The 22,214-nt window shown below is 41.1% G+C and overlaps 1 protein-coding gene across 1 annotated transcript in view; it reads left to right on the top strand.

Annotated features, from left to right (window-relative positions):
- The first annotated feature begins 2,711 nt into the window (after positions 1 to 2,711).
- LOC111961540 (leucine-rich repeat transmembrane neuronal protein 4-like) overlaps positions 2,712 to 22,214 on the top strand; it is a 130,560-nt gene continuing 111,057 nt past the window's right edge. Inside the window, exon 1 of the mRNA XM_023983893.2 lies at positions 2,712 to 3,384. Coding sequence (XP_023839661.1) covers positions 3,381 to 3,384 — 4 coding nt within the window. The 5' untranslated portion in view covers positions 2,712 to 3,380. The remainder of the gene's footprint in view (positions 3,385 to 22,214) is intronic.

Raw genomic sequence — 22,214 nt, 5'->3', positions numbered from 1 at the left:
GTGTTGCTGCTTGGTTCCTTGATCTGATTTATAGGCTATTCATCAAATACACTGAGGGTACAAAACATTATGCTCTTTCCATTACATATACTGACCAGGTGAATCCAGGTGAAAGCTATGATCCCTTATTGATGTCACTTGTTAAATCCACTTCAATCAGTGTAGATGAAGGGGAGGAGACAGGTTAAAGAAGGATTTTGAGACATGTGTGCCATTCAGATGGTGTATATGTGCCATTCAGATGGTGAGACAAAATATTTAAGTGCCTTTGAACGGGGTATGGTAGTAGGTGCCAGGTGCACCGGTTTGTGTCAAGAACTGCAATGCTGCTGGGTTTTTCACGCTTCCCTGTGTGTATCAAGAATGGTCCACCACCTAAAAGACATCCAGCCAACTTGACACAACTGTGGAAAGCATTGGATCAACATGGGCCAGCATCCCTGTGGAACGCTTTGACACCTTGTAGACTACATGCTCTGACGAATTGAGCCTGTTCTGAGGGCAAAGCGAGGAGGTGCAACTTAATATCAGAAAGGTGTTCCTAATGTTTTGAACGCTCAGTGTATATTCTCAGTGACTGTTCAAACAGTAAACCAAACAACAAGAATCCACCCAAAAAGGTATTTTGTTTAGAAGTAATAACTAGTGATTACAGGCTATTGTGAAATGGTAGAACCTGATGTAGCCAACTAGCTAGCCATGTGTTTTTTTCTCTGTCACCAAAACATTATGACTTTCTATTTTTAGCTGATATGGGATTGAATACACAAACAGCATATCAAACAGGGATAATGTTTTAGGTTACACCGGCAAGGTATATCTTTTAAATCATAAATCTGATTATTTCACATGGAGATGTGGGAAGCTAAAAAGGTTAGCTAGCTTGCTATGTTTTTAGCCAGGTTAAAGCCAGCTAGCCAGGCTGCCAGCTAGCTAATATTAGCAAGGAAAGGTGACTCTTCCATGCTTCCACAAAATGAAAAGACAAAACTAGAAAAAACTTTGCTTGCGCACGGGCACACATAGATCAGCGGAGTGAAGCTTGTACAACAGAACAATGACCCAGATGTTTCAATGGATGTATATATATATCTGAAGCATCAAACTGGTATTTCCACTCACCACCAAGTATGGTGATGAGAGGAAGCCCAGTGGTCGGCAGTAGGAGAAGATTGATGCGAGATGGATTGACGTTCTGCTAATTTTCTCATTGATGGAACAATGCAACTCAAAACAGTTTTCTGTTCCCAAAACTAGAATATGTTACAAACAGAGTGGACTAAGTTTAGCAGACTTTACCCTTTGCCAAAGTTTCTAAAAATTGCATTGTTTAGAAGGAGTGCAAGGGTGAATTTAGTTATTGCACACGCGCACTTCACAGAGCAGGCGTTCCCTAACTGAAATATGCAAATAGATGCTAGAACGCGGCAAAATAGGATCTCGTTAACTCGTGCTTGGCTCTGCCCACCTCCTTGCTTGTTCTACTATGATTAATTTGCTCCCATTAGAAACGACATGCTGTGGTCTATCTTGGGTTAGTTATAAAACTCTTTGCTCATACCCACTGGACACACACTGGTTCAAATCAATGTTGTTTGCACATCATTTCAATTTTAAACCAATGTTGAATTGACGTCTGTTCCTAGTGGGTAGTAACCTTAAATGTGCCTCAGACAGCCAATGTGACACGTTCAAATTAACTTTATTCCCCAAGCAACCGAAGTTCAGAGTTTATTTTTTCATTGCAGATGAAATTGAGGACTGGGCCATCTGTGTAGGCTATTTATTGCCTTCAAAGGCATCATTCACATAGGGTACACAGGGGCACATGCCCCCTCAGATGGTGTCCTTTAATACAACTTTCTTTTTTTTCTTTTTTCTTTTTTGTAATGCTAAATACTACTTGCCACTTCAATACTAGAAGCCATTTCAGGCTATCAAGTTAGAGTAGCTAGCTTGTCTAACTATCTTAGCTGGCATGCCTGCTGGCAAGGTTGGTAGACTTTAGAAAATCAATCAATAACTAAATGTACTGAATAAGAATCACATTCCTTTCAATATTTTACCCAGATTTTAGCAGAGATATAGAGAAGCATATTTTGTTCCTTAAAAAAAGAACCACTAGTCAGGAGGATCCAGGCAGCTCAGGAGGTATGCTTAGATATGCAGAAAAATATACATATTTCTTTTTAGTTAGAAAGCATAATTATTATGGATCTAGATTGCAGGAAAATGCTGTTTCAGGTGCTTGAAAAATACAAAATTCTCAAAAGTATGGATTGGGGCCTATCCCCCATCTGGACCACTCACCAGCCATCCTCATGTTCTTTGTACCCCTCAGATTTTTGGGGTGCATGACGCCCCTGATTGCATTTTCTCTTTTGCATTAGGCTACCATAAACAAATCTTAAATGGCACAATCAAACCAAATGAAAACTGCAACAACTACATGTAGTTTGCAAATTGCAATAGCCTATCGTGAAATAGCGTGTGACTGGTCAGCATCAGATAATATCCCTTTCTCTCTGTCATTATTTTTTTCTACTTTCAACACACAACCTACAAAGACTTGCACTGTATGCTGAGGGAGAGCCAAGGAAAATATGTTTATTCGGGGGGCGCTCTCTCGCCAGAAGAGGGCATTCCGATTCTTCCTGACAAAGTTGCCGTGATACATGCAGACCTGATGTTAACTACTCAAACGCTTACACTTATGCGCTTCTGGAATTGAGGAGAGAATATGGGTGAAAGGGGGAATGCTCATCCTGCATGATTTTGGTTTGCTTACCGAGTAAAACTACCACAGACCCTTCGAATTCTCCTGTGATCAGGGTAAGCTTCTTTCGGGAGGAATGTGAATTCCCTGTCAGTCTTACTCTAAACATTTTGACTCGCTTTTTACTGGGGAGATCTGCTGATATTCACACAGCCTCTTGGGGAAATCGTTGTTTGTGCATCATGCCATAATGGATGGATGGAGGGTGATGAGAACGTTTCGACTGGAATCTTTAAACTTTGCTATCACGCTTATTTTGGATTGTGATATATGACTTGGATGTGGCATCGTTTCTCAGACGCGCTGTTAATATTGGACACCACGATTTTACGCGGGAATTATGTGCATGGATATGGTAGAAAACTAGATCGGGAGACATGTTCCATGGTGAAACTACATGCTTGACACACGGATACCCCTCTGACTCGCTTATATTCCGGGGGCAGCGACGGGCAGGTGCGCGTTGGAATCGGCGGCTGCGCGAAGCGACTGGGGTCCTGGACTAGAACCGTACCGTCTGATGAGAGCGCGTGTCATGCGGACTCAGCTGTCGCGCGCTGTAAGGCTTTAAAACCTGTGGACAGGAGCTGACAGATAAGCTGATATGTGTAAGTATATGTGCCTGTAAATGTATCATATCTGCTCCATGTAGTGGAAACGAGAGTAAGGTAAGCTGCGTCTTTTCCCTCAAATTCGCTCCCAACATGCCAGCAGACTTACTGTGTCTGAGTGCATAAAGATCTAGTATGTTCAGATAAAAATTGTGTATTGCAACTATGAGATTTCCCAAAGCATTGTTATTTTGTATCTGTTATTAAACACGTTCAGCACGCTCTTGTCCCTATGAATTTAGTCTGGATATGCCAAAAAGAGTCGCAGAGCTGCAATGTGGTTATTTTTTTATTTTACTGTTGTACTACAGGCGATGAATGCCTGTGTGAGATTAACAATTGGACACATATCAAATACGCCAATATGCCGTTCAAGCTTTGCCAGAGATTGCATCTGAATAACTGTTCGGTTAACAAAAATCTCTATAGTCTAATGCATCCGTTCGTTAGCTATATGGTTTGGAGCATCATATTTCTTCTTACCTGGTTTATGAAGCAAATTCGGATCATTGACTGGGACTGGAATGCTAATTATGGCATATGTTGGATGCAAGTCAACTTTACAAAGCGTGGTCCTGCATAATTATCGAAAGCCCATTCATGGTTATGTTTTCTTCATTTCGTGATCTAGAAGTGTCAGTGGTATGTCCAACATTAACTGAGAACAGACCATTTGAGTTTCATGAGTAGATTACATCCAGATTAATTACGCAGATACATTGTGCTAATAAGATCGATTCATATTTTATTTTGCTATATCATAAATCAGAAGGCTAGCGGTGTGTGCACCTGCTCCTTGTTTAGCGTTGAAGACAGTCTGTTATGCGCTCTCTTGCTGTTTGGTCATTGAGAGATGATTGTGGATCATTTTTGTTATTTGACCTAGCATCTACAAGGGGCTTGATGAATGCCATTTGGAGCACGAACAGCCTGCACATTTCAGCATTAAATAGTGTGAGCATGTTCGCTCAAGTGTGTGTGTGTGTGTGTAGGTGCGTGCTCGCGTGCGTGTGTGATGAGGGGCAAGCCTACGGATGTGGTTAGATTTTTTAATAGCTTCCCCCCTGGTGTTTGAAATCATCAGTGTGTTTTTGTTAGCAGTTCATTTATCCACAGCCATTATTGAACTCTTACACAGATGGCCAAATGCACTGGCTATGCTGTGCCATTATGTTTTAAGGTGGTATGATTTATCAGGCTACTGCACTGCATCGATACATTGTTTACCAGGGACATTATGCACCACAAAAATCTGAGGGGGCACAAATTACGTTTGGATGACTGGGGGGTGGTCTGGAAAAGGGCTACATTTGAGAATTTTGACATTTAAAAACAACCTTAAACAGATTTTTCCTGCAATCTAGAGCCATACTCATTATGTTTAAATCTATGTAAAAAAAAAAATATGTGTAATTTTCTGCATATCTAATCATACCTCTTGATTTGTCTGTATACTGACTGGTGGTTCTTTAAAAAAATAAAAAATAAGGCTTCTCTGCATCCCTGCTAAAATCTTGGTAGAAGATTTAAAGGAATGTGAGTCTTATTCAGTAGGCCTATATTTAGTTATTGCTTGCTTTTCTAAAGTATACCAACCTTGCCAGCAGGCATGCCAGCTAAGATAGTTAGACAAACTAGCTACTCTAACTTGATTGATAGCCTGACATGGCTTCTTGGTAGCTAGTTATGAGATTGGGATATTGGGAACTTATCTAGGCTAGCTAAAGCCAACTTCATGAAATTGCTAGGTGGCTAGTACTATTAAAAAAACAATAACAAATCTGAGGGGCACGTGCCCCTGTGCCCCCTATGGACATGACGTCGCTGTTGTTTAATGCAAAATTGGTCTGAAATAACTAACTTTAGGCTACTGTAACCATAGCTTGAGCACTTGAATTGCTTATGACCATCATGCAGGGTGGATTGCATTAATTGTGCTCTTGGCGCACAGATCCCTTTAACGGGATCATTTTCGTAAACATCCGCTGAATTGCAGAGCGCCAAATTCCCCAAAAATTACTAAAAATATTTAATTTCATGAAATCACAAGTGCAATATACCAAAACACAGCTTAGCTTGTTGTTAATCCACCTGTCGTGTCAGATTTTGAAAATATGCTTTACAGCGAAAGCAATCCAAGTGTTTGTGAGTTTATCGATCACTAGACAAAACATTACGAACAGCTAGCAGCAATGTAGATTGGTCACGAAAGTCAGAAAAGCAATACAATTAATCGCTTACCTTTGATGATCTTCGGATGTTTGCACTCACCAGACTCCCAGTTACACAATAAATGTTCCTTTTGTTCAATAAAGATTATTTTTATATCCAAAAACCTCCATTTGGTTGGCGCGTTATGTTCAGAAATCCACAAGCTCAAGCGGCATGAAGGGCAGACGAAAATTCCAAATAGTATCCGTAAAGTTCGTAGAAACGTGTCAAACGTTTTTTATAATCAATCCTCAAGTTGTTTTTAACATAAATAATCGATAATATTTCAACCGGACGGTAAACTATTCAATAAAAGAGATAAAGAAAATGTCGAGCTACAACTTTCAGGTCTGTTATACTCACAGACAATATTTTGAGTGTTTTTTTGTTGTTGAGTGTTTTCTATCTTAATCTGTCAATTATATGCATATTCTAGCATCTGGGCCTGAGAAATAGGCAGCTTACATTGGGAACGTTATTTTTCCAAACATAAAAATTCTGCCCCCAAGCTTTTAATGCAAAATTGGTCTGAAATAACTAATTCTGCAACAAAAAAAATCACACATGAATAAGGATAAATATGACTATTTATTATTTAGTCACAGTTTTGCAACAGCCTTTAGGCTATATACGGTAGCCATAGCTTGAGCCCTTGAATTGCTTATGACCATCATGCAGGGTGGATTGCATTAATTGTGCTTTTTCTCTCTTCCTTAGGTAACAAGCAAAACTACTCACTTGTATTCCAACGCACCTTTGTCATCCATAAACTTTGGTCTTGTAATCACATTACCGTTGTTGATTACTTAAAAATTGCTCCCTCAGTCATCTCACTGACCATTGGCAGTTAAACCCCTGACTCCTCTGATGCCATTTGTTAGCTGCATCATGTGGCGCATGACGCAGGGCTTCATGGCCCATAAACTGATGAGGTACGCACACTGCCATGCACTGCAATGTGGTCTTGTTTCTGCAAATACAAAGCCCACAAGCCATATAGCAATATGAGCTTCTGTGCCAACAGGTTGAATGGAAAAGACTATGTGCCCAAAATAGTTTTAATCCACATTAGTCATCATTGCCTCAGCACCAACTTATATATATTTTTTTTGTAACAGTGATTTACAGTGCCTTCAGAAAGTTTTCATACCCATTGATTTATTCCATATTTTGTTACATCCTGAATTCAAAATGTATTAAATAGATTTTGTTCTCACCTATCTACCCCATAATGACAAAGTGAAAACATGTTTTTTGAAATTTTTGCAAATGTATTGAAAATTAAATACATAAATATCTAATTTACATACCAGTCAAAAGTTTGGACACTGTATTTTGACTATTTTCTAACTTGTAGAATAATAGTGAGGACCTCAAAACTGTGAAATAACACATATAGAATCATGTTGTAACCTAAAAAGTGTTAAACAAATCAAAATATATTTTATATTTGAGATTCTTCAAAGTAGCCACCCTTTGCCTTGATGACAGCTTTGCACACTCTATGCATTCTTTCAACCAGCTTCATGAGGAATGCTTTTCCAACATTATTGAAGGAGTTCCCACATATGCTGGGCACTTGTTGGCTGCTTTTCCTTCGCTCTGCGGTCCAACTCATCCCAGACCATCTCAATTGGGTTGAGGTCGGGTGATTGTGGAGGCCAGATCATCTGATGCAGCACTCCATCACTCTCCTTAGTCAAATAGCCCTCACGCTGCCTGGGGGTGTGTTGGGTCATTATCCTGTTGAAAAACAATTAATAGTCCCACTAAGCGCAAACCAGATGGGATTTCGTATCGCTGCAGATTGCTGTGGTAGCCATGCTAGTTAAGTGTACCTTGAATTCTAAATAAATCACAGACACTGTCACCAGCAAAGCACCCCCACACCATCACACCTCCTCCTCCATGCTTCACGGTGTGAACAACACATACAGAGATCATTCATCACCTACTCTGCGTCTCACAAACACACAGCGTTTGGAACCAAAAATCTCAAATTTGGACTCATCAGACCAAAGGACAGATTTCCAATGGTCTAATATCCACTGCTCGTGTTTCTTGGCCCAATCAGGTCTCTTCTTATTGGTGTCCTTTAGTAGTGGTTTCTTTGCAGCAATTTGACTATGAAGGCCTGATTCACACAGTCTCCTCTGAACAGTTGATGTTGAGATGTGTCTGTTACTTGAACTCTGAAGCATTTATTTGGGCTGCAATTTCTGAGGTTCAGTTAACTCTAATAACGACTTATCCTCTGCAGCAGAGGTAACTCTGGGTCTTCTTTTCCTATGGCAGTCCTCATGAGAGCCAGTTTCGGCATAGCGCTTGATGGTTTTTGTGACTGCAATTTTCCAGACTGAATGACCTTCATGTCTTAAAGTAATGATGGTCTGTCGTTTCTCTTTGCTTATTTGAGCTTTTCTTGCCATAATATGGACTTGGTCTTTTACCAAATAGGGCTATCTTCTGTATACCACCCCTACCTTGTCACGTCACAACTGATTGGCTCAAAAGCATTAAGAAGGAAAGAAATTCCACAAATGTGACCGACCGCATTAATTCGGTCTTATGTAGAAAAATTTGAAATTGTGTTTTTTACATTGGATAAAAGCAGGGATACAGAGCTTTTATATCATACACTGCATTTGAGGAACAATTGGAAAGTAATTCTGCTTTGAAAGTTGATTAACTTGTAACCTCACTTTTGAGAAAATGGTATTTGAATGTTTTGGTACCTACAGGAGAGCTAATCTTTGTCTACTGTACAGTACACCCATTCAGCATCGTACACACCTTCTTAAGCTTTAGCTTCACCAATCTCTTTAAGGGTTGATCCGACCGTTCTCTCCTAACAGCAGCCAAGCACCCAGGGTAACTTCTTATGGCTGCAGCCCGACACCGGTACACTTATGACAACATCCAGCTCAAGTGCAGGGCGCGAAATTCAAAATCTATTTTTTTTTAAATATTTAACTTTCACACATTAACAAGTCCAATACAGCATATGAAAGGTACACATCTTGTGAATCAAGCCAACATGTCCGATTTTTTAAATGTTTTACAGGGAAGACAAAATATGTAAATCTATTAGCTAACCACGTTAGCAAAAGACACCACTTTTTTTACTCCACCAGTTTTTTACTCCATCAGTAGCTATCACAAATTCGACCAAATAAAGATATATATAGCCACTAACCAAGAAACAACTTCATAAGATGACAGTCTGATAACATATTTATTGTATAGCATATGTTTTTTTAGAAAAATGTGCATATTTCAGGTATAAATCATAAATTACATTTCAGCTACAATCAGAAATTGCACCGAAAGCAGCCATAACATTTACAGACACCAACGTCAAATACCTAATTACTCATCATAAAACATTTCTGAAAAATACATACTGTGCAGCAATTGAAAGACAGGCATCTTGTGATTCCAGACAATATTTCCGATTTATTAAATGTTTTACAGCGAAAACAAAATGTAGCGCTATATTAGCATAGCCACAATAGCCAGAAACACTTGGGCGCCCACGACCAGTTCACATGCACGACAGATATATGAAATAACATCATAAATTGGGTCTTACTTTTGCTGATCTTTCATCAGAATGTTGATCAAGGTGTCCTTTGTCCAGATGAGTCGTTGTTTGGATTCAGAATGGCAACTTTCCCTCTTCATTTAGCATGGGCACTAGTCGAGTGGCACGGATCTCTCCAACGTAAACAAAGTCAGAGAACGGAACACGGCAAAACTCCCGAAAAAATTCAAATAATCTGATTAAACTATATTGAAAAAACATACATTACGATGATATGGTCACATTTATCAAATAAAATCCGAGCCGGAGATAGTTGTCGTCCGAAACGGCAGCAAAACAGAAGGCAATCTCACTTCYAAGTCGCGCGCTTCAGAGTACCGGAAGTGGACGGTCACGTCAAAGAAATAGCTTTTATTCCACCTCAGACCAAGATGAACACAAAATKTMTTCTCTCACATCCTCTTGACACCCAGAGGAAGGCGTATGAAGTGTACGTAGGGTCCTACGTATCATGACCATGTATAGGCAGAACGTTGAAGAGAGCATAGATTTCTGACATTCTACTTCCTGGTCAGGGAAAGTGCTGCCAAATGACTTCTGTTTCACTCAGAGAAAAAATTCAAACGGTTTTAGAAACTAGAGATTGTTTTCTATCCAATAGTAATAAWAATATGCATATTGTACGAGCAAGAATTGAGTACGAGGCCGTTTGAAATGGGCACCTTTTATCTGGCTACTCAATACTTTCCCTTGCAGCCATAACAGGGTAACTGGCTAACAGTTGTTGCAGTGACATTCTATTGAAATGGATACTTGCATACTGTAGTTTTTTGCTAAGACATGTAGTTAGTTAAACAATAAACCATAATCTCAACTCATAACATTTCTACCCTGCATGAATCTGCAGGTAGCTAACCAACCAGGTTCAATGTTAGCTAGCTAACATTAGGCTATAACTAGCCAAGCAAATGACTGAGATACTTATAATAAGATCATACACGTACCGTTAGATAGCGAGCCAACCGTACACTTTAACTTGAAATGAAAATGACTATTTGAAATGTGTTATATCTGAAAATGCAGCTAGCAAGATTCTTATCCGTATACATCATGGTTGGATGCTTCTCCCTGCCATGGTTGCCCTTAGTTTAAAGATTTAACCCGGAGCCAGTTGTTTTCGCCATCTCCTTGGCTATCATTATATTATTCGACTGATTTCAAAACTCGGTCCTCCAAAAACTATAGAGCAACACTTATGTAGTTCTACTAAGCAATATAGGTTTTTAAAAGCTGCGTTAGACATGATTACCTACACATACTAACCAGCTCAAATAGATAGAAGTGTGCTATATGGCAGACCAATCCAAACTCTTCTCAGCATTGTCAGCCCACTCATTATCTCAGCCAATCATGGCTAGCGAGAAGGTTGCTGACTTTTTCTGTGGCTAAACCAACTAGGCTCGTAATTTAACAATTACATTCGTATTTATTTTAAGGATTGACGCTGGAGTCAGGATGCAGGTACAGGGAGAACATTTAATAAATTACGGACATGAAACAGGACAGGAACAGCGTCTGGAAAGGGGACAAAGTAATGACCAATGCAGACATGGGGAACACACAGAGGAAACAGATAGATAAAGGGGAGGGAATCAAATAATAATGGATTTCAGGTGGGTCCAATGAGGCGCAGGTGCGCGTAATGAAGGGGAGAAGTGTGCGTAAAGATCAGCAGTCTGGCGCCCTCAAGCGCCAGAGAGGGAGAGCGGGAGCAGGCGTGACATTTACAGATGGCATACAAGTTTGGTATTAAGGCACATGAAAGGTCACATGTTCCAGAAGGCAATTATGCCAAAAAACACATTTCGATAAATATAAAAAAAGTTTACATTCAAGTGGCTCGTATGAAGTAGTGACCCGCGACATACGCCTAGTTTCCTGAAACGGGTCACAAATGAACTTAAGGCACACCTGTTAATTGAAATGCATTCCAGGTGACTACCTCATGAAGCTGTTTGAGAGAATGCCAAGAGTGTGCAAAGATGTCATCAAAGGAATCGGTGGCTACTTTGAAGAATCTCAAATATAAAATATAAGATTTTTTTAACACTTTTTTGGTTACTACATGATTCCATGTGTATTATTTCATCGTTTTGATGTCTTCACTATTATTTACAATGTAGAAAATTGTCAAAATAAAGAAACTCTTGAATGTGTAGGTGTAAGTATTCACACCCCTGAGTCAGTAAATCTTAGAAACAACTTTGGCAGCATTTACAGCTGTGAGTCTCTCGGTCTACTCTCTAAGAACTTTGCACACCTGGATTGTAGAACATTTGCACGTTATTATTTTTTGAATTCTTCGAGCTCTGCCGTGTTGGTTGTTGATTATTCCTTGACAGCCATTTAAGTTTTGCCATAGATTTAAGCCGATTTAGGTCAAACTGTAACTAGGCAACTCAAGAATAGTCAATGTTGTCTTGGTAAGCAACTCCAGTGTATATTTGGCCTTAGGTTTTAGGTTATTGTCCTGCAGACAATAGCAGACTTAATTACACCTTTTATTTTAGATAACATTAATTACATGTCTAATAATGATGATAAGAAATACGTTGATATTTTGCTATGAATGTTGCTTTTTTCAATTGTTTATTATTGGGATCAAAATCTATGTATGTAAAATATGTTGGTAGCTTGAGAGTTAAAAGGTAAACACTTTATTGCACTTAGCTCTCATTGGGACATTCCTTCTGCAAATATAGACCTGAACCATGTCTTCCAAGATGGCATAGCAGTCGGACGTGTGTTATTGTTTTAACGTTCGTCGTCTGATGAAGAGTAGTCATCGGACCAAAGCGCAGCGTGGTAATTGTTCATGTTATTTTATTTAGAACAGATACCCTAAACAAAATAACAAAGAGAGTGAAACGAAAACGAAACAGTCCTGTAAGGTGCAGCAACACAAAACAGAAAACAACTACCTACAAAACCAACATGGAAATGGCAACCTAAATAGGCTCCCCAATCAGAGACAACGAGAAACAGCTGTCTCTGATTGGGAACCAACTCAGGCCACCATAAACCTACATACCCCTAGACCATACAAAATCCCCATAGATAAACAAAAATTTGAGACAATACAAAAACTAAACAAACCACCCTTGTCACACCCTGACCTAACCAAAAAATAAAGAAAACAAAATATAACTAAAGTCAGGGCTTGACAATTGTTTTGTCCCTTCCTGTCCCTTGTAAACATTGTTTTTCCTTGTTTTTTTTTTCTTCGTATAAATATTTCGTATATACGTATATTTAATATTTTAATATCACTTTCTATCTACGGACTGAATATACTCTCCTGCATCCCGCCTCACTCAATGTGGTACGGATCTGCTATTTTTATACTTATACTTAACTCAACTCATCAAAAGCTAGCCAGCTAACTGGCTACCAGCTAACTGGCTACTAGTACATCGGACTGTTAGCTTAAGAGGCCCATCGGACAAATTCTTTGGCCACTATACCCACCATACGGAGCCCTGCTGATTCGTCGCCTGAACCGGAACCCCAACAGATGCTAGCCAGCAAGCTAGCTACAAGCTACTAGTCATCTAGCGGTCATCAGCCACCTCTAGCACGGACAATTCTCGCCAGTCTGCACAGCGCGACTCAAACCTGAGCAATTCTAACTTATTTTTCTCCATATCTCCGGATTCCTCCCGCAAGCTATGAACCTTTATTTATTTATTTTGTATTTTTGTATTTAATTTTTTTCACCTGGATCACCGCAGCTAGCTAGCTGCTATTCGAGTGGCCACTCCTGGCTAACGTCACTGTCCCGAAGCAATAACCAATTGCTAGGCCAATCTCCCAGCTAGCCAAAGAGGTCCATCAGCCACTACTTGGGCTACAATACCTCTTTTTGACAACTGGCTTGGACCCCCGACGACTCATCATGACTGGACCACCCACGTGATTCGTCCGATGGGGTTTTTCCTCAACTGGCTCCGCCGTCGCTTCGTCCCCTGAAATCCCATCTGCTAGCATGCTTGCTGTCCAGAGCACATCAGACTGTTAGCTTAAGAGGCCCACCGGACAAATTCTTTGGCCACTATACCTATTTTGCCATTTGGCCTGGTTTACCACACGGAGCCCTGCTGATTTGTCTGCCGATGTAATAGCACGAGGGGGCCACACCAGACTTTCTTCCATCGCGACGTCCCTCCAAGGCCCTTCTGTTAGCTTGCTAGCCCCGGCTCGCAAGCTGCCTGAAGCCACTCACAGGACTCCTATGATCACTTGGCTACGCATGCCTCTCGCTAACGTCAATATGCCTTGTCCATTGCTGTTTTGGTTAGTATTTATTGCCTTATTTCACTGTAGAGCCTCTAGCCCTGCTCAATACGCCTTATTTAACACTTTAGTTCCACCTACCACACATGCGGTGACATCACCTGGTTTAAATTATACAATATCTCTTTCATCGTCACTCTAGGCACAGATTTACCCTCACTGTATCCACATCCTTCCATACCATTGTCTGTACATTATGCCTTGAATCTATTCTACCGTGCCCAGAAATCTGCTCCTTTTACTCTCTGTTCTGAAAGTACTAGACGACCAGTTATTTTAGCCTTTATCCGTACCCTTATCCTACTCCTCCTCTGTTCCTCTGGTGATGTGGAAGTTAATCCAGGCCCTGCAGTGCCTAGCTCCACTCCCATTCCCCAGGCGCTATCATTTGCTGACTTCTGTAACCGTAAAAGCCTTCATGCATGTTAACATTAGAAGCCTCCTCCCTAAGTTTGTTTTATTCACTGCCCTAGCACACTCTGCCAACCCGGATGTCCTAGCCGTGTCTGAATCCTGGCTCAGGAAGGCCACCAAAAACCCTGAAATTCCCATCCCTAACTATAACATTTTCAGACAAGATAGAACTGCCAAAGGGGGCGGTGTTGCAATCTATTGCAGAGATAGCCTGCAGAGTTCTGTCTTACTATTCAGGTCTGTACCCAAACAATTTGAGCTTCTACTTTTAAAAATCCACCTTTCCAGAAACAAGTCTCTCACCGTTGCCGCTTGCTATTGACCACCCTCTGCCCCTAGCTGTGCCCTGGACACCATATGTGAATTGATTGCCCCCCATCTATCTTCAGAGCTAGTGCTGCTAGGTGACCTAAACTGGGACATGCTTAACACCCCGGCCATCCTACAATCTAAGCTTGATGCCCTCAATCTCTCACAAATTATCAATGAACCCACCAGGTACAACCCAAAATCCGTAAACACGGGCACCCTCATAGATATCATCCTAACCAACTTGCCCTCCAAATACACCTCTGCTGTTTTCAACCAAGATCTCAGCGATCACTGCCTCATTGCCTGCATCCGTAACGGGTCTGCGGTCAAACGACCACCCCTCATCACCTCATCACCCTAAAACACTTCAGCGAGCAGGCCTTCCTAATCGACCTGGCCCGGGTATCCTGGAAGGATATTGACCTCATCCCGTCAGTAGAGGATGCCTGGTCATTCTTTAAAAATGCCTTCCTCACCATCTTAAATAAGCATGCCCCTTTCAAAAAATGTTGAACCAGGAACAGATATAGTCCTGGGTTCTCTCCAGACCTGACTGCCCTTGACCAGCACAAAAACATCCTGTGGTGTTCTGCATTAGCATCGAACAGCTCCCGTGATATGCAACTTTTCAGGGAAGTCAGGAACAAATATACACAGGCAGTTAGGAAAGCTAAGGCTAGCTTTTTCAAGCAGAAATTTGCATCATGTAGCACAAACTCAAAAAAGTTCTGGGACACTGTAAAGTCCATGGAGAATAAGAGCACCTCCTCCCAGCTGCCCACTGCACTGAGGCTAGGAAACACTGTCACCACCGATAAATCCACTATAATTGAGAATTTCAATTAGCATTTTTCTACGGCTGGCTATGCTTTCCGCCTGGCTACCCCTACCCCGGTCAACAGCCCTGCACTCCCCACAGCAACTCGCCCAAGCCTCCCCATTTCTCCTTCACCCAAATCCAGATAGCTGATGTTCTTAAAGAACTGCAAAACCTGGACCCCTACAAATCAGCCGGGCTAGACAATCTGGACGCTTTCTTTATAAAATGTTCTGCTGAAATTGTTGCAACCCCTATTACTTGCCTGTTCAACCTCTCATATCGTCGGAGATCCCCAAAGATTGGAAAGCTGCCGCGGTCATCCCCCTCTTCAAAGGGGGATACACTCTAGACCCAAATTGCTACAGACCTATATCTATCCTACCCTGCCTTTCTAAGGTCTTCGAAAGCCAAGTCAACAAACAGATTACCGACCACTTCGAATCCCATCATACCTTTTCCGCTATGCAATCTGGTTTCAGAGCTGGTCATGGGTGTACCTCAGCCACGTTCATAACCGTCATCGATATGTGCAGCCGTATTCATCGACCTGGCCAAGGCTTCAGACTCTGTCAATCACCACATTCTTACTGGCAGACTCAACAGCCTTGGTTTCTCAAATGATTGCCTCGCCTGGTTCACCAACTACTTCTCTGATAGTTCAGTGTGTCAAATTGGAGGGCCTCTTGTCCGGACCTCTTGCAGTCTCTATGGGGGTGCCACAGGGTTCAATTCTCGGATCGACTCTCTTCTCTGTATACATCAATGATGTCGCTCTCGCTGCTGGTGATTCTCTGATCCACCTCTACGCAGTTGACTGTATACTTCTGTCCATTCTTTGGACACTGTGTTAACTAACCTCCAGACGAGCTTCAATGACATACAACTCTCCTTCCGTGGCCTCCAACTGCTCTTAAATGCAAGTAAAACTAAGTGCATGCTCTTCAACCGATCACTGCCCGCACCTGCCTGCCTGTCCAGCATCACTACTCTGGACGGTTCTGACTTAGAATATGTGGACAACTACAAATACCTAGGTGTCTGGCTAGACTGTAAACTCTCCTTCCAGACTCACATTAGGCATCTCCAATCCACAATTAAATCTAGAATCGGCTTCCTATTTTGCAACAAAGCATCCTTCACTCATGCAGCCAAACATACCCTCGTAAAACTGACCATCCTACCGATCCTCAACTTCGGCGATGTCATCTATAAAATAGCCTCCAACACTCTACTCAACAAATTGGATGCAGTTTATCACAGTGCCATCCGTTTTGTCACCAAAGCCCCATATATTACCCACAACTGCGACCTGTACGCTCTCTTTGCCTGGCCATGACTTCATACTCGTCGCCAAACCCACTGGCTCCAGGTCATCTACAAGTCTCTGCTAGGTAAAGCCACGCCTTATCTCAGCTCACTGGTCACCATAGCAGCACCCACCCGTAGCACACGCCCCAGCAGGTATATCTCACTGGTCACGCCCAAAGCCAATTCCTCCTTTGGCCGCCTCTCCTTCCAGTTCTCTGCTGCTAATGACTGGAACGAACTGCAAAAATCTCTGAAGCTGGAGACTCTTACCTCCCTCACTAGCTTTAAGCACCAGAGCAGTTCACAGATCACTGCACCTGTACATAGCTCATCTGTAATTAGCCCATCCAATCTACCTCATCCCCATACTGTATTTATTTATTTGTCTTGCTCCTTTGCACCCCAGTATCTCTACTTGCACATTCATCTTCTGTACATCCTACCATTCCAGTGTTTAATTGCTATATTGCAATTACTTCGCCACCATGGCCCATTTATTGCCTTACCTCTCTTATCCTACCTCATTTGCACATGCTGTATATAGATTTTTCTACTGTATTTTTGATTGTATGTTTGTTTATTCCATGTGTAACTCTGTGTTGTTGTATGTGTCGAACTGCTTTGCTTTATCTTGGCCAGGTCGCAGTTGCAAATGAGAACTTGTTCTCAACTAGCCTACCTGGTTAAATAAAGGTGAAATAAAATAAATAAAAAATAAATGTCTGTCCCGCCACAATCAGGTTATATTTACATTACAATTATTAAAGTTTATCCATGGAGACTTAATTGGCCAATGTGCTGAGGTCTAGCACGTGCCTTTAGTGAATGTATATTTGAGAAAGACTTGGAGGGGGCAGCAGGGCAGTGGGTGGCTCTGAGAGAGGATGTGACAGACTCATCTGTAGTGTTGTGAGGGCTGGGGGTTGATTGGTTATTCTCTGTCACTCCACCCTGGTGGAACTGTTCCGCCAGGGGAAATCAGAAAACAGATGCAAGGCAGAAACAAATCTATACTAACACACAGTCTGTTCTTGCGTATGTGTGTGCACGAGCTTGCATGAGTGCACGCACATTTGGATATTGGTGTATTGAGGAGAATCTACCACATACTCTCTCTCATCCAGTTGACCTTGTTTGTACTGTAGGCCGCCTACTTCAGTAACTGCAAATACCAAACTGCAAATACCAATGCATCTGCTGAGCATTTCTGTAATTACACAAAGACATCTGCGTTTCCTCAGAGCATTGAGGCAATACGAACACAGGACATGAAGCGCTGGTTCCCAAGGACCAGGAAAATAAGGCTGGCAGTCATCTCAAAGATAATTGGAGACTAATAGGATGGCATAGGCTAGTCTGATGGGATGGCCTTCCCTGTGCGTTAGGCTCCTGTCCAGCCACAATGTGTGCATGGCTGCGCCTGATAGCAGTTTTGTCAATGGCAGAAAACTCAACAATGAGCCACTTGTGTGTTCAAATATCATAGCATAGTGCCTATTTGCCAAGTTATTATTTATTTGTCTGTACATTAGGTCAGCGGTGTGCTTTTCCTCTCATTCTTTGTTTAATAACAGAAGGATCCATATCCCTGCCATCATCGTCACCGCAGTAGTAGTAGTAGTAGTAGTAGTAGCAGTAGCAGTAGCAGTAGTAGTAGTAGTAGTAGTAGTAGTAGTAGTAGTAGTAGTAGTAGCAGTAGTAGTAGTAGTAGTAGTAGTAGTAGTAGTAGTAGTAGTAGGTGTAAGGCACCGACACAAATGATTGCCTGAAAGAAATTGATAATAATAAGATTGTGGGAGCTGTTTTGTTAGACTTCAGTGCAACTTTTGACATTATCGATGATAGTCTGCTGCTTAAAAAACATATATGTTTTGGCTTTATATCCTCTGCCATATCGTGGATCAAGTGTTACTTATCTAACAGAAACACAGAGGGTGTTCTTCAATGGATGCCTCTCTAACGTTAACCAGGTAGAGGTAGGCATACCACAAGCAAGCTGTCTTGCCCCCTTACTTTTTAATATTTTTACTAATGTCTTCAGAAACTATTCATACCCTTTGACACACTTTGTTGTGTTACAGCCTGAGTTCAAAATTGATTAAATTACGTTTGTCTCGTATCCATCTACACACAATACCAAAGTGAAAACATGTTTTTCAAAAATGTTTGCAAATTCATTGAAAATGAAATATATAAATATTTTATCTACGTAAGAATTCACACCCCTTTGCTGTGACACTGCAAATTGAGCTCAGGTGCATCCAATTTCCTTTGAGCATCCTTGAGATGTCACAACAATTTGTTTGGAGTCCACCTGTGGCCAATTCAGTTGTTTGGACATAATGTCTACATAAGGTCCCACAGTTGACAGTGCATGTCAGAGCAGAAACTATACCATGAAGTTTAAGGAACTGTCCGTAGATCTCCGAAATATAATTATGATGAGGAATATATCTGGGGAAGGGTATAAAACAATTTTGAGAGTGTTGAAAGATTCCAAGAGCACAGTGGTCTCCATTATTGGGAAATGGGAAAAAAATATGGAACTACCTAGATTGCCTAAAGCTGGCCGTCCAACCACACTGACCAACCGGGCAAGAAGGACCTTGGTCAGGGAGGTGACCAAGAACCCAATGACCACTCTGACAGAACTACATTGTTCCTTGGCTGAGATGGGAGAACCTGCCAGAATGACAACAGTCTCTACAGCACTTCACCAATCTGGGCTTTATGAGAGAGTGGCACTTCTGAGAAAAAGTCACATGACAGCACGCCTGGAGTTTGCAAAAAGGCACATGAAAGACTCTGAGAGCATAAGGAAAAAGATTCTGTGTTCTGATGAGACAAACATTTAATTTGGCCTGAATGCAAATTGCTATGTCTGGGGAAAAAAACAGGTACATTTCATCAGCTGTCTAACATCCCTAACGTAAAGCATTGGGGTAGCAGCATCATGCTATGGGGATGCTGGGAGACTAGTAAGGATAGAGGGAACAATTAATGTAGCCAAATACAAGCAAATCCTTGATGAGAACCTGCTTCAGAGTGCAATTTGTTTTTGATTGCGGTGAAGATTTACGTTCAAACAGGACAATGACCCCAAGCATGCAGCCAAAGCAATGGTCTAATGGCTTCAGAACAAGGATGTGAAAGTCATTGAGTGGCTCAACCAATGCCCAGACGTGAATCCCATTGAAAATCTGTGGAAAGTCTTGAAGATTGCTATTTCCATTGCTCACCATCTAGCTTAACAGAGCTTGGGAATTTTTGCAAGGTAGAATAAGAGAAAATCCACAAATCCAGTTCAAAGCTTATACAGACAAACCCAAGACGACTCAAACCTTTAATCGCCGCCAAAATTTGCAAAAATGTCTAAAAACCGGTTTCACTTAATGACGGGTATTGTGTGTAGATGGGTGAGAGAAAACATTTAATCCATTGTGAATTCAGGCTGTAACACGACCAAATGTGGAATAAGTCAAAGGGTATGAATACTTTCTGAATGCACTGTAATGACCGACCACTAGCCTTGAGCAAAGTCAGTGGTTCTGTGTACCGTGCCTTCAATAAGGATTCATACCCCTTGACTTCACCTTTGGTGTGAGTCTTTCTGAGTCTTTCTGGGTAAGTCTCTAAGAGCTTTGCACACCTGGATTGTAGAATATTTGCATTATTCTATAAAAAATTCTTCAAGCTCTGTCAAGTTGGTTGTTGATCATTGCTAGACAGCCATTTTCAAGTCTTGCCATAGATTCCCAAGCCGATTTAAGTCAAAACTGTAACTTGGCCACTCAAGAACATTCATTGTTGTTGTGATAAGCAACTCCAGTGTGTATTTGGCCTTGTGTTTAAAGTTATTGTCTTGCTGAAAGGTGAATTTGTCTCCCAGTGTTTGCTGAAAGCAGACGGAACCAGGATTTTCTCTAGGGTTTTGCCTGTGCTTAGCTCTATTACGTTTATTTTTATCCAAACAAACTCTGTAGTCCTTGCTGATGACAAGCCTACCCTTAACCTTATGGAGCCACCACCATGCTTGAAAATATGAAGAATGTTACTCAGTTATGTGTATATGTGTATGTATATTGGATTTGACCCAAACTTAACACTTTGTATTCAGGACAAAATTGAATTGCTTTGCCAATTAGCTTTTGCAGCTTTTACTTTAGTTCCTTGTTGCAAACAGGATGCACGTTTTTAAATATTTTTATTCTGTACAGTCTTCCTTCTTTTCACTCTGTCAATTAAATTAGTATTGTGGAGTAACTACAATGTTGGTGATCCATCCAGTTTTCTCCCTTCACAGCCATTAAACTCGTAACTGTTTTATAGTCACCATTGGCCTCATGGTGAAATCCCTGAGCAGTTTCATTCCTCTCCGGCAACTGAGTTGGGAAGGACGCATATATCTTTGTAGTGACTGGGTGTATTGATACACCATCAAAAGTGTAATTAATAACTTCACCGTGCTCAAAGGGATATTCAATGTCTGCTTCTTTTTTTACCCATCTACCAATAGGTCTTAAATTCAGGCCATAACACAACAATATTTTGAAAAAGTTGAGGGTTGTGAAAAATTTCTGAAGGCTCTCTATGCTGATGACTCAACATTATACACGTCAGCTACCACAGCAGGTGAAATCACTACAACATTTAACAAAGAGCTGAAGTCAGTTTTAGAGTCAGTGGCTAGTAATAAACTAGGCAGAAATATAGCAAAAACTTAAAGCTTTGTATTTGAGACAAATCATTCACTAAACCATAAACCTCATCTAAGTCTTATAATGAATACTGTGGCAATTGAGCAAGTTGAGGAGACTAAACTGCTGGGTGTAATCCTAGATTGTAAACTGTCATGGTCAAAACATATTGATGCAACGGTAGCTAAGATGGGGAGAGGTCTTTTCGTAATAAAGCGCTGCTCTGATTTCTTGACATCACAATCAACTAAACAAGTCCGATAGGCCCTAGTTTTATCGCACCTGGACTACTGCCCAGTTATATGGTCAAGTGGCACAAAGAAGGACATAGGCAATTTACAGTTAGCCCAGAAAGAGCAGCCCTCCTGGCCTTTAATTGTACATGGAGAGCTAATATCAATAACATGCATGTCAATCTCTACTGGCTCAAAGTAGAGGAGAGATTGACTGCATCACTGCTTGCCTTTGTGAGAGCTATTGACATGTTGAAAGCACGAACTGTCTGTTCAAACAGCTACTACACTGCTCAGACACCCATACATACCCCACAAAACAGTCCAGAACAAACTGGGAAGCACACAGTACTACATAGAGCCATGTCTTCATGGAACTCTCTTCCATATCAAGTAACTCAAGCGAGAAATAAAATCAGATTTAAAAAAACGGATAAAACAGCACCTCACGGCACAACTCGGACTGTGAAGAGACACACGCACACACACTCTAACACACGCACTCCACACACACATTGTATTGTACATTTTATATTGTACATTTGTAATAATTAAGTGATAATGTCTTATATGATGTATTATTTTGTTTATGATGTAGGCTGTTGTTTTATTTTGTTGTGATGTAATTGTTTTATTCCAGTTTGGAACCCAAGATGAGAAGCTGCTGCCTTGGCTAATGGGTATCCTAATAAATACTAAATACTAAAAGTAGTGGTAGTAGTAGTAGCTGTTGTAGTAGTAGTAGTAGTAGTAGTAGCTGTTGTAGTAGTAGTAGCTGTTGTAATAGTAGTAGTAGCTGTAGTAGTAGTAGTAGTTGTTGTAGTAGTAGTAGCTGTAGTAGTAGTAGTAGCTGTAGTAGTAGTAGTAGTTGTTGTAGTAGTAGTAGCTGTTGTAGTAGTTGTAGTAGTAGCTGTTGTAGTAGTAATAGTAGTAGT

This window comes from Salvelinus sp. IW2-2015, linkage group LG4q.1:29 (genome assembly GCF_002910315.2).
Source record: "Salvelinus sp. IW2-2015 linkage group LG4q.1:29, ASM291031v2, whole genome shotgun sequence".
Classification (NCBI taxonomy): domain Eukaryota; kingdom Metazoa; phylum Chordata; class Actinopteri; order Salmoniformes; family Salmonidae; genus Salvelinus; species Salvelinus sp. IW2-2015.
Note: the sequence above shows the minus strand (reverse complement) of the source record. Positions and strands in the feature narration are given on the sequence as shown.